Source organism: Stegodyphus dumicola, chromosome 5 (assembly GCF_044657685.1).
Source record: "Stegodyphus dumicola isolate Sdum_Otavi_A_Nest chromosome 5, ASM4465768v1".
Lineage (NCBI taxonomy): Eukaryota > Metazoa > Arthropoda > Arachnida > Araneae > Eresidae > Stegodyphus > Stegodyphus dumicola.
The window spans coordinates 130,696,867-130,713,581 of NC_140772.1; the positions used below are offsets into that span (position 1 = coordinate 130,696,867).

The following is a 16,715-nucleotide window of genomic DNA, read 5'->3' on the forward strand; positions in this document are numbered from 1 at the left end:
TTTTGAAAAAAATTGCAAAAAATCATCACATTTTTTTATTTTATTATTAAATACAACAAAACGAAACACATCAAAATATGTAGGTTTTAAGTTGAATTTTTAATTTTTTGGAGGTGTAAAAGCATTTATTTTTAATATTAGTTTACTATCCCGAGTTATCTCGGGCAAACGAAAATAGTTAAATATTAATTTTTGTATGATTGTTTTTGAAACAAGGGACAACACAGAGTGATACCTGACGTTCTACACTGGTGTCTGGTCTCTTTTCTTACTGGCTTACCGCTGAAATCTCTTTCATGGGCACACAGAGTACACTGTCTCATTGGATTAGATTTTTTTTTTCTTCCCCACCTCTTCATAATCACTATCTGAAAAATCATCGCTTTCGCTATCTTGCATCATCGACATTATTTTCTTTTTTTCCCAATGCATGCATCCTTCTTTATACATTCCTAATCCACAAGCCAACGTATACTATACAATAGGGAAACACGCGACCGGTCCCTCCAAAAGAACCGCGCAACCAACAAAATTTGGCAAACTGCCAGTCAATATGAATGCCAGTGAATATTTCCTTTCATTTCCTCCAGACCGAGTAAAACCGTGATAAAAGAAATCGTACTAACAAATTCTGCTTCGCCCGAGATTTCTCAGGGTAATAATTAACTGCAATATATACGAACCCGAGATAACTCGGGATAATCAGGCAAGTGGTTAAAACGATCTGTCATACATTCAAAAGTCTAATCTAGAAGCATGAAGCTTCTTAGAGAGGAAATGAATTGGTGAAAATGTGCTTTAGCCCACCGCCAGTAAAATCTCAGAATACATTGCATAAACAAAGTTGCGAAGGCAGAGCTATGTGACGTTCATAAATGGGTTGGATTAAGATTGTGACGTCACAATGTATTCTCTACAGATGTAAAAATAAGTATACTAATTTTTTTTTTATTTCAAACCACTATAATATGGTAAGTGAATTGTAACAGCTATTAAAACTGTAAACAACGTCGCAGTCTCTCATACAGGGTGAATATTTTTAAGCTTTAGTATTTATACAAATAAAAACAGATTTTTTAAAATTTTAATTTCATATTGCGGAAGGTTTTAAGTTTATCATCTTTACAAAATTACCTTATTGCTACATAACGACACCATCTCTTACATACTAGTAAGTAAACAATCTTCATTATTTTCTAAAAATTTTTAAGCTTTACGTTAATAAAAAAAGAAAAATGTTTATTATTGAATATCAACATCATACACAGCTTTCATTTCCCTGTTTCTTAAATTCCTAAACTACATTCTATACTCTCGTATTAGAATTCTACACATTAATAAATTTAAAAAATCTAATTTCTCACAATGAAAGAAAATAAGAAAATATTAAAAATAAGCAATTTTAAAAAGAAAAAATATTTTCACTTACCCTTTTCAGGAAAATAAAAAGTCGTTTTGAGGTTTTTTTTTTTTTTTTTTAAATTTATGTCGGGTGAAAACCTCCCTAAACCCCGTCTTTAAGAAAATTTACTCCGTTTTATCGGCCGTTTCCGGCGGATAAATCTTTATGATTGCCGCTAAAAAGGCACGATAATGTTCATCACTTAGTGAGTGGTTTTGCCATTTTCGCCACATATATTCCGCTAAATATGAATCAAATTTTCTATCTACGTGGTTTGTATTTTGACGTAAATGACATTTGATTCCAGACCAAGTACCCTCTATGGAATTAGTGTGCGCACCCGACTCGGGATCACGGAAGTACAGACTGTGGTTGACAGTCAGACGGCCATAACCTAAATTTGTTAGTCCACCATATGCCTTCCAGCAGTCTGAAACCACAACACCCATTCAACTATCACTCTCTCCAAACTCTCCTTTTATCTGTTCTTAACGTCTCTAAAAAAACATCTGTTCGTTCCTCTTTCTATACCAACAATTACCCAATGGCCATCCACAGGCTTTCCTCTTCCATACTTCATTTTCCCGAATTTGCTCTTATCCACTTCAACTATCACTCCTTCACCACCAATTGAAACACTATCATTTATCACAGTCGTCATACACACTTCTCTGCAAAACATAAACCAATCAATAACAGCATGTTCGTGCAGTTTCGCTTCTCGAATCACAGATTCATTTCCAATTTTCAAAAACCAACACCTCGTAATTCTCAAAATATCACATATACTCTAATGGCTATGACTAAACCATGAACCTTTCCTTATACTCCTACATACATCATGCGCATTCACTTTTCCTTGCTTTCCACATCGCCATTCAAATCCATCTATACTTCCCTTTCTCTCACAAAAACGCATATTTTCACCACATTTCGAACAAAGAAAAAAAGTAGCAATCAAACCAACTTTCATACACCATTCAATGATGGCACGTTTCCCTTGCACTTCCAATAAAGTAATAAATTTACATGTACATTCACTCACCTCTCTCAGCATCACAGATAAATCCATAACGACTGTTTATTTAACAAAATAGATGCAGAAAAATGGCAAAAACACACAGATAAAACCACTCGATTGATAACTACCACATAAGAGCATTCAAACGGCAACTGAATTAACTGCTCAAATTACGAAGTAAAAATTCCAAAAGAAATCGTCTGCTTGGAAATTCTTTTTAACTGCAAGTATATTTTTGAAAGCATAAATTATCGTCTGCTACTTGACAATTTGTCTTCGGACATTTGTGCTCTCTCCAAAGAAATTTATTCACATCTAGTTATTAAAAAACGCTGTGAAAGCCATGGCTTTTCGATATCTAAAGCTATGATAGGTAATATTGTCAACGATAGGAGATTAAAAAAAAAGACAACAAATATAATGCAATTAAAAAACAAAATAAAATGAGAAATTTAAGATTTTACATTACGCTACAAAGGTGCGTTTTTTTAACACTTTGCGTGTTACCTTTATTAATTAAATATCATGTTCTTCGCACTTAAACCGTAAAATTCAGTTCAACAGCAATATCGCAAAATAATTTTAAAATAAGCATATGTTTAGATTTTCCAATACACAGTCTCGTGCGCTAGAGATAAAAATGTTTTTATCTGTAGAGCATTGTCATTGCTTGCTTTGAAATTCCTCAGTATGTTAATCAAAAATTCATTAAAGTTTTACAAAATATGAAAACAATAATAAAACAAATTCCAAATTTCAAATTTGGGCTTCCAGATGCCCATATTCGCAGGAGGATGACGTTATTCAAAATTTGATGTTTCTAGGTACCTTTGTTTTATCAAAATGCGGGAAACATACATACATTTATGAAGATTTTTAATCATTTAATTCCTTTAAATATAATACAGGGCGATAATATTTGTTGGCCACAATTTGAAAAGTGAAACAACGCTTATAATGAATCATCGCGAAATGGCGAAACAAAATTAATAGTCCTTCTGGGCTCACCCTTTGGACTAATAATTTAAAACTCAATTTAAGTAAGTTTAAAACACAAAATACCTTTAGTTTCGCTTAAAAGCTACGTGTAATTCACAAAAAATGCGAGAGGTTTAAACCTCGTAGAAATTTACAACATTTTCATTCAAATGTGGAAGTTTATTTCTCGCAAAATGCATGATTCATGTGAAGGATTCATTTGTTAAAATTTATCTGCTTGCATACATATTTTCTTAAAGAGATATCAGTCACTATGAATATCAGAAACAGTGTATAGAAAAGCCTGCTATCCAATTTGAAGTCAATTAAATAAGATTAAAAAAATCAGAGAATTACAGAAACTTGGCATTGCGCACTGCCTTGGCTTTGTCCATGTGCAAGTCGATCTATTTTTACTTAGAAAACATTAGAGAATTGCACAAACTCGACATTGCGCGCTACTTTGGCTTTTCCCATGTACACATTGATCTATTTTCACTTAAAAAAAATCCCAGAATTGCACAAACTTGGCATAGCGCACCACATTGGCTTTGCCCATGTGCACATCGATCTATTTTCACTTAGAAAAACATCCCAGAACTGCACAAACGCGGCATCGCGCACAGCCTCGACATTGCGCACCACATTGGCTTTGCCCATGTGCACATCGATCTATTTTCACTTAAAAAAATCCCAGAATTGCACAAACTGGGCATAGCGCACAACGTCAGCGTTGCGCACTGCATTGGCTTTGCCCATGTACATATCGATCTATTTTCATTAAAAAAAATCGGAGAATTGCACAACGTCATCTTTTCCAATCTTCTAGGATTGAGCCAAAAAGAAATACAAAATATTAAAAATAAGCAACTTTAAAACGAACCATACAAGAAAAATTTTTTCACTTTCCCTTTTCAAGAAAAATGTAAAGTCTTTTTGATTATTTTATATATGAATTAATCTCAAGGGGAAACCCTTTTGGATCCCCCCTCATCTTTAAATAAATTTACTAACGTTTTATATGCCGTATCCATAATATATGCAGAAAAAAGGCTAAAACCCACGGAGAAAAACACTCGATTAAAAAAAGAACCACCACATAAGAACATTCAAACTGCAACAGAATTAACAAGTAAAAATAAAAAATATAAAAAAAAAAAAGCTTTTAGATTTTACATTACGCCCAAAGAGGTGTTTTTTTAACGTTTTGTGTGTTACCTTTCTTTATCAAATATAATGTTCTTAAACCATAAAATTAAACCATAAAATTCAGTACAACAGCAATATCGCAAAATAATTTTAAAATGAGCATATCTAGAATTTCCGATACAGTTTTGCTCTCTGCACGTAAAAAGTTTTTTTTTTTTCCCCCCCGTACTGTGTTGCCATTGCTCGCTTTGAAATCTTTGAATTTGCTAATCAAAAATTCGTTCAAGTTTTACAAAATATCAATCAGATAATAAAAAATATTCCAAGTTTGGGCTTCCAGATGCCCATATAAATTGGAAACATATGTTATTCAAAAATTGATGGCTCTAGGTACTGTTGTTTTATCACAATGCGAAATTTCGCAGAATGCCACGATGTATGCAGATTTTTCAGTATTTAATGTCTTTAAATATAACACAGGGCAGTAACATTTAGTGGCAATAGAATAACAACACAGCTTCAAAACATTGGGTTAGCCATGTTGGCGCGTTTATTGCCCATTGAAAAACAATCGCCAAGCAGTGGGCTAAACCACATTTTAACCAATGAATTTTCACATCTGCATATAATTTTTGTTCTTCCAAAATGTGCTTTTACCAGAAGTCTTACTGATTATAGAGAGTACACTAGCTTAGCTTTTTAAGCTGTAGTGCTGTATTCTTACAATGAAAGAAGTTAAAAGAATCACTTTTAAGAGATAAAAATTCATCGTTCTCATCCTCGTTCATCGGTATATCTTAAGTTCAGGTTATGTGTCTGTAAAATGCATAATCTGTCTTTCAGTACATTCATCAGCAGTCTTTGTTCTTCAGTAGTTAGCATGCATTTGTGTTAAGATTTAGAATTCTAAGGGCTATTTGATTAAAGCTAATTAAGATTATTTGTTAAGAGGAGGGATGCCTTCCTAAAAGAAATTGGCTGATATACACATTACCCATGAATAAAATCACGAAAAGCTGGTACAACCAGTCTCTGTTCACTGACGTTTGAACCAATTTTGAACTATCAGTGTATAGCAGCTGCTTGGTCACTCGTGAGTCTTGTTTCATATGTGGAGACATGTTTATAAGAAAGAGACTTGATAAAGTTTAGAACATCCAATGCCAGATGGTATAGTGGTTAGTGTTGCCGACTGCCATACCGAAGGGCCCAGGTTTGAGTCCTGAAGAAGGCATGGATATTTGCAATGATCTGTGTGGCAAGGAGGCACTTGAAATACATAGTAAGCTGAAATCCTCGCAAGAGATTGGGGTAAAAGTATATTTTAGGGTACCCCTTGGCAATTTTTGGCGCTACTTGGATACCGAGTTTGTGCGCCAAAAATCGCCACTGCGCAAGCCAAAATAACAAGTCAAAGAATTGCACAAACTCAGTATTCATGTACATATTGACTTATTTTCACTTGAAAGAAAAATCCCCGAATTGCACAAATTATGCTTTATGCAGTCCAATGAGGTTGTCCATGTACACATCTATATATTTTCACCTAAAAAGTCAAAGAGCACCCAATTCTACTGAAGAGGCAAACAAAAAATACATAATCTCAGTAAACTAAATTTTAAACCAAACAATAAAATAACACAAAAAAGGAAAAACCTGTTATGTATTTTAGCACTACACAAAGCAAAAATCCCCTTACTTTATTTAGAAATTCATTCGACTTCGGTTTGTGGCACACAAAAATTCCTTAACAGCATCTAAAAACTTCCTAAAATTATCTGAACTACAATCCATACATCGGTATTGCCACAGAAATTCACAAAACTAAGAGTAAAAAATATACTATGTAGTTCTGGACTATGGCTACTAAGTAAACTCTCATTTACACAATTAATTCACTCAATTAATGCACTTTTTGCCTTTCGTTCCCAATCGTACAGAAACTTCAAATTAAAACTAGAAATAAGACTAACTTGTCAATCGAAATTTTCTCATTTTCAGTAACTTCTCTGTCACTTTCTTCACTATCGGTAGTGGTATTTTCTGGATCTACAACCATACTACAGATTTCGTCATTCATTAATTAATTAATGATTGAGAAGGATTGGCATCACAATGAAAAACTTCTTTTATATCATCTTCATTTATTACCGCTTCACCACAGTGCTTTACGAAATCTGTTAACTGGAAAATCTCCCCTTTGTTTTGCATCCGAAAACCTTTAAAACTAGCGGCTATCATCAAATTTAGCTATCCTTCACTATACGTATTTGGCTATGCATCATGAGCTTGGCGACTAACGAAAAGGGTAAAAGTATATTTTAGGGTACCCCTTCGCGAAACTCGGCGATTTTTGTCGTTACATGGACACCGAGTTTGTGCAATTCTTTAACTTATTTTGGCCTGCGTAGCGGCGATTTTCGGCGCAAAAATTGCCGCTACTCAAGCCAAAAAAACAAATCAAAGAATTGCACAAACTCGGTATCCATGTTTTACACATCAACCTATTTTCACTTTAAAAAAAATCCCCGAATTGCACAAAAATGGCATTGTGCACTTCCTTTACTTTATCTATGTTCACATCGACCTATTTTCACTTAAAAAATCATCAAAGAATTTCACAAACTATGCTTTATGCACTCCCTTGAAGTTGTCCATGTACACATCGATATATTTTCACTTAAAAAGGTCAATGGAGCACCCAATTCTACAGTAGAGGCAAACAAAAAATACATAATCTCAATAAACTACACAATAAAATAACACAAGAAAGGAAAAACCTGTTATGTATTTTAGCACTAAAGAAAGCAAATATCTCCTTACCTTATTTAGAAATTCATTCGTCTTCAGTCTGTGGCACACAAAATTCCTTAACAACATTAAAAAACTTCCTAAAATTTTCTGAACTACAATCCGTATGTCAGCGTCGCCAAAGAAATTCACAAAAATAAGAGTAAAAAATATACTACGTAGTTTTGGACTATGGCTACTAAGTAAACCTTCATTTATACACCAGTCAATTAATGCACTTTTCCCCTTTCATTCCAAATCATACAGAAACTTCAAATTAATCCTACTACATTCAGCCATAGTACCGTCTAAACAATGAAACAAGCAATGTACTTCCTAAGCAACACACACACCACAAAAGCTTTGTAAAACATCCCATGATTCAAAATTTCCCAAAATAATGCAAACGATTATGTCATAAAGGGTTTCCATAACATTCAACTACTCAAGTTACCATAAATGATACAACAACTTGGCGATAAACGAAACAACAACTTGGCAATAAATGAAGCAACTTTGCGATAAATGAAACAACTACTTCGCGATAATACAAGGGGTACCTTAAAGTTAACTCTAACTGAGATTGGTTTTAGGAGAACAGGGGTTGGAAACTCTTGGATCTCACACCAAGGTGTTTGACCTTGGAATTCCATCTGGGGCAGAAGCTCAAAGCAAAACCCTACAATACCTGATATATGCCTACTTGGATGCACAAATAGGCATATATAAGGTTGCTTTGCTCCAAACTTGTATAATTTGCCAGCTATCTAAAGAAAGCAGTAAGTTTAAGTAAAATACAAGGTGTGGCTATTAATTTGCAGGACTGCTCTAATAACACCAGAACAGATGATGTCAAAAATGTAACCTTTTAATATGTTTCGAAGTAATCCCCATTTGCCGTAATACACTTCTGTGCTCAGCTGTATATTACCTCACATACACACACATACACACTCAAACACAGTATAACGTTTGAAATCCAGATGTCCAATACCAGGAATGATCTACGATCAGAACTTCTGCACCCCCAGCCAAAAAAATAAAAATAAACAAAATAACCGGAGGGGGGGAAAAATCTGAAGGCTTTCAGATTTCATATTATGTCCAAAGGGGCATTTTTTAACGTTTAGTCCAAAGGGGCATTTTTAAATCTTTACTTATTAAATATCATGTTCTTCACACTTGAACCATAAAATTCAATTCAACAGCAATATCACAAAATACAAGGTGTGCTTATTAATTTCCAGGACTGCTCTAATAACACCAGAACAGATGATGTCAAAAATGTAACCTTTTAATAGGTTTTGAAGTAATCTCCATCTACCGTAATACACTTCTGTGCTCGGCTTTAGAGTCCTCTTTCGGAAGGCTCTTCAATGTCGACGTCACGTTCTTGATGTCTTCAACATCCACAAAGTGTGTTCCTTTGATCGCAGTTTTGAGTTTGGGAATGTTCGGTCATACTCTCTTGACTTGGCTCCCACAGACTTCTTTTTACACAAAACTGTGATCAAAGGAACACGCTTTGTGGATGTTGAAGACATCAAGAAGAACGTGACGTCGACATTGAAGAGCCTTCCGAAAGAGGACTTTAAAAGTTGTTTCCACAACTTATACAGCCATACCTTTGCTACAAGGAATGAAATTTCAATTTAACAAACATTTTCTATTCGTAAAAAGCAAATTTAAAGTTAATTAAATTTTAAATGAAATTGAATTACAAAAAACAAAAAAGATTAATTATTGCTCCGAACTATTCTACAATATCATTTAAATTCTGAGAGCATATGTAAATCAAGTGCAAGTATCAAAATCTATGAATATAATAAATGTATAATATATAATTCCAAAAAAATTTTTAATCCTAAAAATTTATAAAAATGTATAAGTGAATAATTGTTGAGCAAGCAGGAGACAGACTTATCAAGCAGAAGTTGCCTCCAAACCTAACTCTTCAATAATTCAATTTGTATTTCGTCATCCATGTAGGCAAGGGTAAAAGTAAAGTCAAATGTTGTGAATTACTAAAAAGAAATTTAAGTAAGTGGGATTTAGAGAAATTAGCAAGTAAAGACTAGAATAATTAAAGTCATTTAAGAGTAGAAAACCAAAAGTAATTTAAAAACTCTTGCCTACAACAAAAAAAAAAAAAAAAAAAAAAAAAACTTCCCCAACATGAATTATGCAAATAAATAAAAAAGAAACTAGGTACTACTGATAAAAAATACATAAATAATACTAAAAAGGCAAGTAAAAAGTAAATTTTAATGTAACTTACCAACTACACTCATGTTTGTGAAAATTGCAACACCAAGAAGGAATCGTCATAATTGAATGCAATTTAATACACAGTTGAGTGGTAGTGGTATAAATAAATGATTAAATGTTCAAAGCAAACAAACAAGAACAAGAGATCAGAATCAGTATTTTGTGTGGCCACCACGCGCCGCAATAAGTGCTGCTACACGACGTGGCATGGAGTCAAACAAAGTTTGAATGTCTGACTGAGGAAGAGCATTCCATATCGTTTGTACGCGTACCCAAAGTTCGTCTGCAGACGCAACAGGACGAGGATCACGAGCAAGACGCCGACCAATGACATCCCACACATGTTCAATTGGCGACATATCCGGGGAACACGCAGGCCAAGGAAGAAGCTGTACCTGCTGCGCTGCAAAGAAGGATTTAACAATCCGAGCAGTATGAGGGCGGGCATTGTCCTGTTGAAATACAGCGCCTGGCAAGCTTTGAAGGAAGGGAACAGCTTCGGGCTGTAGAACTTCACGGATATACCGGTTGCTGTTCAGATTGCCCACAATTCGTAGCAATTGAGATCGTTTATGATATGCTATGGCGCCCCAGACCATAACTCCGGGTGTTCGTCCACTGTGGCGTTCGATAATGCACTCCGGAAGGTGGCGTTCACCGGCATAGCGTCTGACACGAATGCGGCCATCATGGTACTACAAATTAAAGCGGGATTCGTCAGAAAACACGACATGCTGCCAATCAGCACGCCAGTCTCTATGCTGATTGGCCCATTGTAGCCGCAGGCGGCGATGGTCGTGCGTTAGGGGGATCCTGTATAAAGGAGTCCGTGCGCACAGTCCACACTGCAGCAGACATCTACGAATTGATGAAGCACACAATGAAACACCTGTAGCTATTGACCACAGTGCTGCCAATTGTCTAGAGGAAGCTGTACGGTCCGTCCGCGCCATGCGGACCAGGTGTCTATCATCGCGAGCTGACGTCACATTTCGGGGTCCACTCCCGGATTTCCGAGTTGTCCGACACTCGTCCGTCCACTGCTTCCAAACGCGCATCACTGTGCTGCTGTTACGCTGCACACGAGAGGCTACTGCACGATACGACAGTCCAGCTTCACGAAGGCCGATGATTCTCCCTCGTTCAAACTCTGTAAGTTGTTCAAATCTCGCTCTCTTTCGTCGACGAGGCATAAGTACAGATTGAGTTAACGTTTACCACTAGCAAATAACCACCGATAACCATACACGCCTCGCTACAGCCGTCTATTTATTCGGATCCATCAGCCTTTCAGAGGGCGCTGCTCAGCATACGCATGCGCTACGGATTTGCAATTCTAATCATTTGCATATCATGCGCAACTTTCTGAAAATTTCAGCTCACTCGCGTAAGTCCTTCATGGTGTTGCAATTTTCACAAACGTGAGTGTATATTTGCGTTTGGAAAGTGGAGCAGCATGCCAAACTAAGTGATGTTAAGTAGTGTGTTTCTTCTAACTATATAAATAGAGGGCACTAATATAAGGTAAAGTTGAGTGTTAAGCAGCTATCTGTTAGATATATTTTAAAAACCTATTCTGTAAACTTTTCGTAATGTAAAATGTGTGTACTGTTCAGGGGCGTAGCTAGAGGGGGGCAAGGGGGGCATCTGTCCCCGGGCGCGGAATCCAAGGGGCGCCAAACTGATGTTACAACATTTTAGAATTAAATGTTTTCCATCCTTGGCAAGCAGTAGGGGGCGCGAAATCTTCAGATGTCCCTGGGCGCTGAAAACCCTAGCTACGACTCTGGTACTGTTGCAAAAATTTTGTTGGTAACTGTGAGGTAGTGTAAAAAATTGTAAAAACGTTAACTATAACGTAATGTGAAGAAATTTTTGCAAATTATTAAGGATTGTAAACATTAAGGATTGCAAAAAATCAAAAATGTTTTTGAAATAAAATTAATTTTAATTTTGAAATTTTTTTTTAAAGATGTTTTTCACCAAAGAAATTTATTCCAATATTCTTAATTTATTAAAACTGAATTTCAACATGTTTAATCAAAATTTACTAAATACTGGCCAAAAAGTAAGGAAAAGATAAAATCTTCACTCAATTCGGGCTATAATTGAGACTTTTGAAAAGAGTTGACCCTTCATTAGTAAAAGAAAAGAATCCAATATTGATTATATACATTTTTACAAATATTTACAAGATAATCCCTTAACTCTTCAATATCCTCCATTACCCTCTAGTTAAAGTTGCTGACTAATTTTTTTCTTTTAATAATTCATGGTTTTAATTGAATTTATGTTCCTTGGAGATGGTATATAAAACGTTTTCTAATTATAAATTATATATTGCTTCCTGTAATATTTTGTCAAACCATATTGAAGGTAGCAGAAAAATTTTGAGCTAATGCTATTTTTTGATGAATTATGCTTAAGAATTATCCTAGATATATATATGTATGAATGTATTTGTAAATACATACATAGACGACAGACTTATTTGTCTCTCTCTGTATATATATACAGTACAAAGTCCAAACTTCAGACGTCCTTTATTCGGAATGATCTAAAATCCGGACCTCAAAACCACCAACATTTTACTCGTAGGTGTTACACATGAGCATTTGATTTCCCCCTCCGCGCATAAAACATCTGGAGAGTCCTGATTCACTTCAACACTAAATAAAATACCCTGTTATTGAAGAAACAATCATTTTAGCATAAATTTGTACAATCAGTAATTTTGCTCCGTTGCTGCGTATCTTGGCACACATCTCAAACTGAAACATTCCACATAGAATACATCATTGATCTGACACCAACTTGGTGAATTATTATCATACTTTCCTTTCATCAACACATGTTTTTCAAAACATGACAACTTGAGTAATGACTCATGTAGCAATGCCTAAACAATTTTTTTTTTTAATGTTAGTAATTGAATAATAAAGGAGTATGGTAACCTTTTATGTTGACATTACGCTTGGTGATGATTACAGATTTAATTTAAATGTGCTAAAAATGTTGACGAGGAAAAATTTACCAAAATCCATATGCTAAAAATAGATTTTTTGATGATACTCATAGACCCAAGAATTACATTTAGGGCTATTTGAATCAAGAATAACAGATTTGTTATTGGCATAAACCCAGACCAGTGGCTGGGCTCGTATGGTCACATCGAGTCGCAGAAATTAGGACTCGCAGAGACTGCATCAGCTGGTAAGATATCTAGTGCCGGCCCTCAATAAGGCTTAAGTATGTGTGGGAGTTTATCTATTTAGAACTAAGATCTAATTAGATAAGCCTAATCATGTGCAAGAAATAGACATAAGTATAACAAGTAACTTGACTAATACAATTCAGGCTTAATTGTCTCACTGTGCGATAAAAGCAAGGTAAAATTTAACGGAACAATTTTTCATGGTTAGAGTTGACTTTAAGGTACCTCTTGTATTATCGCGAAGTTGCTGTTTCATTTATCGCCAATTTGTTGTTTCGTTTATCGCCAAGTTGTATAATTTATGGTAACCTGAGTAGTTGAATGTTATGGAAATGCTATTATGACATAATCGTTTGCATTATTCTGGGAAATTTTGATTCATGGGATCTTTTGCAAGGGCTTTTGGGTTGTGTGTTGCTTAGGAAGTACATTTCTTGTTTCATTGTTTAGACGGTACAATGGCTGAATGTAGTAGGATTAATTTTGAAGTTTCTGTATGATTTGGAATGAAAGGGGAAAAGTGCATTAATTGACTGGTGTGTATATGAAGGTTTACTTAGTAGCCATAGTCCGAAACTACGTAGTATATTTTTTACTCTTATTTTTGTGAATTTCTTTGGCGACGCTGACATACGGATTGTAGTTCAGAAAATTTTAGGAAGTTTTTGGATGCTGTTAAGGAATTTTGTGTGCCACAGACTGAAGACGAATGAATTTCTAAATAAGGTAAGGAGATATTTGCTTTCTTTAGTGCTAAAATACATAACAGGTTTTTCCTTTCTTGTGTTATTTTATTGTGTAGTTTATTGAGATTATGTATTTTTTGTTTGCCTCTACTGTAGAATTGGGTGCTCTTTTGACTTTTTAAGGGAAAATATATCAATGTGTACATGGACAACTTCAAGGGAGTGCATAAAGCATAGTTTGTGCAATTCTTTGATGTTTTTTAAGTGAAAATAGGTCGATGTGAACATAGATAAAGTAAAGGAAGTGCACAATGCCATTTTTGTGCAATTCGGGGATTTTTTTTAAAGTGAAAATAGGTTGATGTGTAAAACATGGATACCGAGTTTGTGCAATTCTTTGATTTGTTTTTTTGGCTTGAGTAGCGGCAATTTTTGCGCCGAAAATCGCCGCTACGCAGGCCAAAATAAGTTAAAGAATTGCACAAACTCGGTGTCCATGTAACGACAAAAATCGCCGAGTTTCGCGAAGGGGTACCCTAAAATATACTTTTACCCTTTTTGTTAGTCGCCAAGCTCATGATGCATAGCCAAATATGTATAGTGAAGGATAGCTAAATTTGATGATAGCCGCTAGTTTTAAAGGTTTTCGGATGCAAAACAAAGGGGAGATTTTCCAGTTAACGGATTTCGTAAAGCACTGTGGAGAAGCGGTAATAAATGAAGATATAAAAGAAGTTTTTCATTGTGATGCCAATGCTCCTCAATCATTAATAAAGTAATGAATGGCGAAATCTGTAGTATGGTTTTAGATCCAGAAAATACCACTACCGATAGTGAAGAAAGTGACAGAGAAGTTACTGAAAATGAGAAAATTTCGATTGACAAGTTAGTCTGAATTCTCGAAACAGCAGTTACAGACTTCAACAATGTAACTGAACAAGAGATTTTCTGTCTGCAGAATTAAAAAGAAATTATTACCGAAAAAAAAAAAAAAAAAAAAAGCAACTTAAACAACTTACATTGAAAGAAATGTTTAATAAGATAAACAAAGAAATATTAAGCTTTTTTTTTGTAAATTTTGATACCCTTTATATCATAAATACTTCATTATTTCATATTTTTAATTTTATAATCTCTACATGCCGTCTTACTAGATTTAGACTGATGATCTAATATCCAGAAAAAATCCCAAATCCGGAATCACTGAAGTCACGAGGAGTCCGGAGTTTGGACTGTGTACTGTATATGTATAAATATATTCAATAAAATAAAGTAGAAATTATTGAATACACTTATGATGGAAAGGACTTAAATAAGTAAAAGATGTTGAAATAATTCATAAAGAATAATACAAATTTTTTAATTATTTTTTGAGGATTTCTTTCATTATTTGTATGAAATTCCAATAATGCATGGATAAGGTTAAATATGTGGATAGAATTGAATGTAATGTAGTAGGAGTTAAATTTACTTATGCTGGTGTATAATTTCAATTAATCTATTCCTTTTTAATAGCCTTAGCTCCTGAATTATAAAAACAATGTATATGTGCTTATATTTATTGTGTACCTAGAATTTCATTACTGATTACCATGTATTTTTAATGTAAAAAATTGGGCCATATGTAATTTCTGCATTAGAAAGATATATATATTTCTGTTATATTTTTTGTATGTTTCTTGATTGCTAAATAATATCTTTGTTTAAAGGAGAAAAGAAATTTATATTTTAGAAGGATTGGTTAACTTTGGCAGTAATTTGATGTTTATTTCCAATGGGAAATGTTTGACAGTTGCTTTTGTAATAGCTTTTAAGATTTTTTCATCCTGAACTACAACATTCTGCCACTACATGAACTTCACTAAGTATGACTTCAAATGGTGTCTTGTTGTAGCCCTATGGTTTTTGTTCCCTTTTTTTTTATTTTCATGACTTTGCATTTTGTAGACACATATTTATCTCAAATAATTGTTCCAGTCTGTAACAATAGTATCGGCCTTGTTGAGTTCTTCCATGCAAAATTTTACATATGTCGTTTCCAGCAATAGGTGAATCTGATGAGAGTAACAAATGGCAATCTACTTACTGCAAACCAGTTGCCGACTTGCATTTCCACAATTTCCATGTCTTTCAAACATTGTCATGTACTCTTTGATTGACCCAAATGAAACTTCATTTTGTGCAAATTGGAACACTGACAGTTGCTTAGCAATATATTTTATTCTTGTAAGAAACTAGTTACATTACTTGCATTGTTTGGTAAATCCGTTAGATACATGATTGAACTATAAACCACAGGAAAAACTCCTTTCTTAATGTTGTACTTACAGACATTCTTAAAACGTGGAGATATCTTGCAGTTGCAAAAGCGATAAATCTATGTTATGATGCGAAAGTTTGCAACAGTTCACTTTTTTCAGCTTTTTATGTGCTAACAGGAAAGTACGGAAAACTGACCCATGTGAAGTCATGATATTTAATAGTTTACTCATCCTTTTTAGTATAATTCTTTTAATGAAAAGTTGAGAATTAATAGTTTACTCATCCTTCTTAGTATAATGTTTTTAATGAAAAGTAGAATTATATGTGATTGATTACTAGTTTACAGTTAATACTAATTAATATTCAAATTCTTATTGCACTCTAAATGGTTTGAGTATCTCTTGTATCATTTTGTGAAATAATATTGACATTTATTATGAAAATACTGTATAATATATGGAAATTGTAATGTAAAGTTATAGTTTATGAATCTCTTATTTATAAAACATTTCTTCACAGAAAAAGCGACGAGTCATTTATTGTTAGAACCAGATTGGGAAAGCATTCTGCAAATCTGTGACAGTATACGTCAAGGTGATGTGCAGTAAGTTGCCATTTGTAATTATTTTTCATGTGGGTTTCATTAAAAGAAAATTCATTTTGCATATTAGTAAAATGTGAAATATTGTAAAGTTATTCTGTTGGAATGTCACTGAATAAGTTGATAAGTTATTTTTATTCAAAATAAATTGATATTTAAAGCACTTAAATAACATGTTGATATTGGCCATAATTGAGCAATTGATTTTTACACCATGAAAAAGTGCTGGTTAGTTTCTGATTATCAGCATTCCCACTGAAAATTCATAAAAAACATATTTATGAGGCAAAGCAGGATGTCACCAAAATAGTTATGTAAAACAACCCATGATGTTACCAAAAAAA

General features: G+C 34.1%; 1 protein-coding gene across 2 annotated transcripts in view; it reads left to right on the forward strand.

The window, feature by feature from the left end:
- Hrs (Hepatocyte growth factor regulated tyrosine kinase substrate) overlaps positions 1–16,715 on the forward strand; it is a 92,091-nt gene that overhangs the window by 3,869 nt on the left and 71,507 nt on the right. For both annotated transcript variants that reach the window (XM_035364759.2, XM_035364760.2), the window contains one exon: positions 16,290–16,374. In XM_035364759.2, the coding sequence (XP_035220650.1) occupies positions 16,290–16,374 (85 nt within the window). The remainder of the gene's footprint in view (positions 1–16,289; positions 16,375–16,715) is intronic.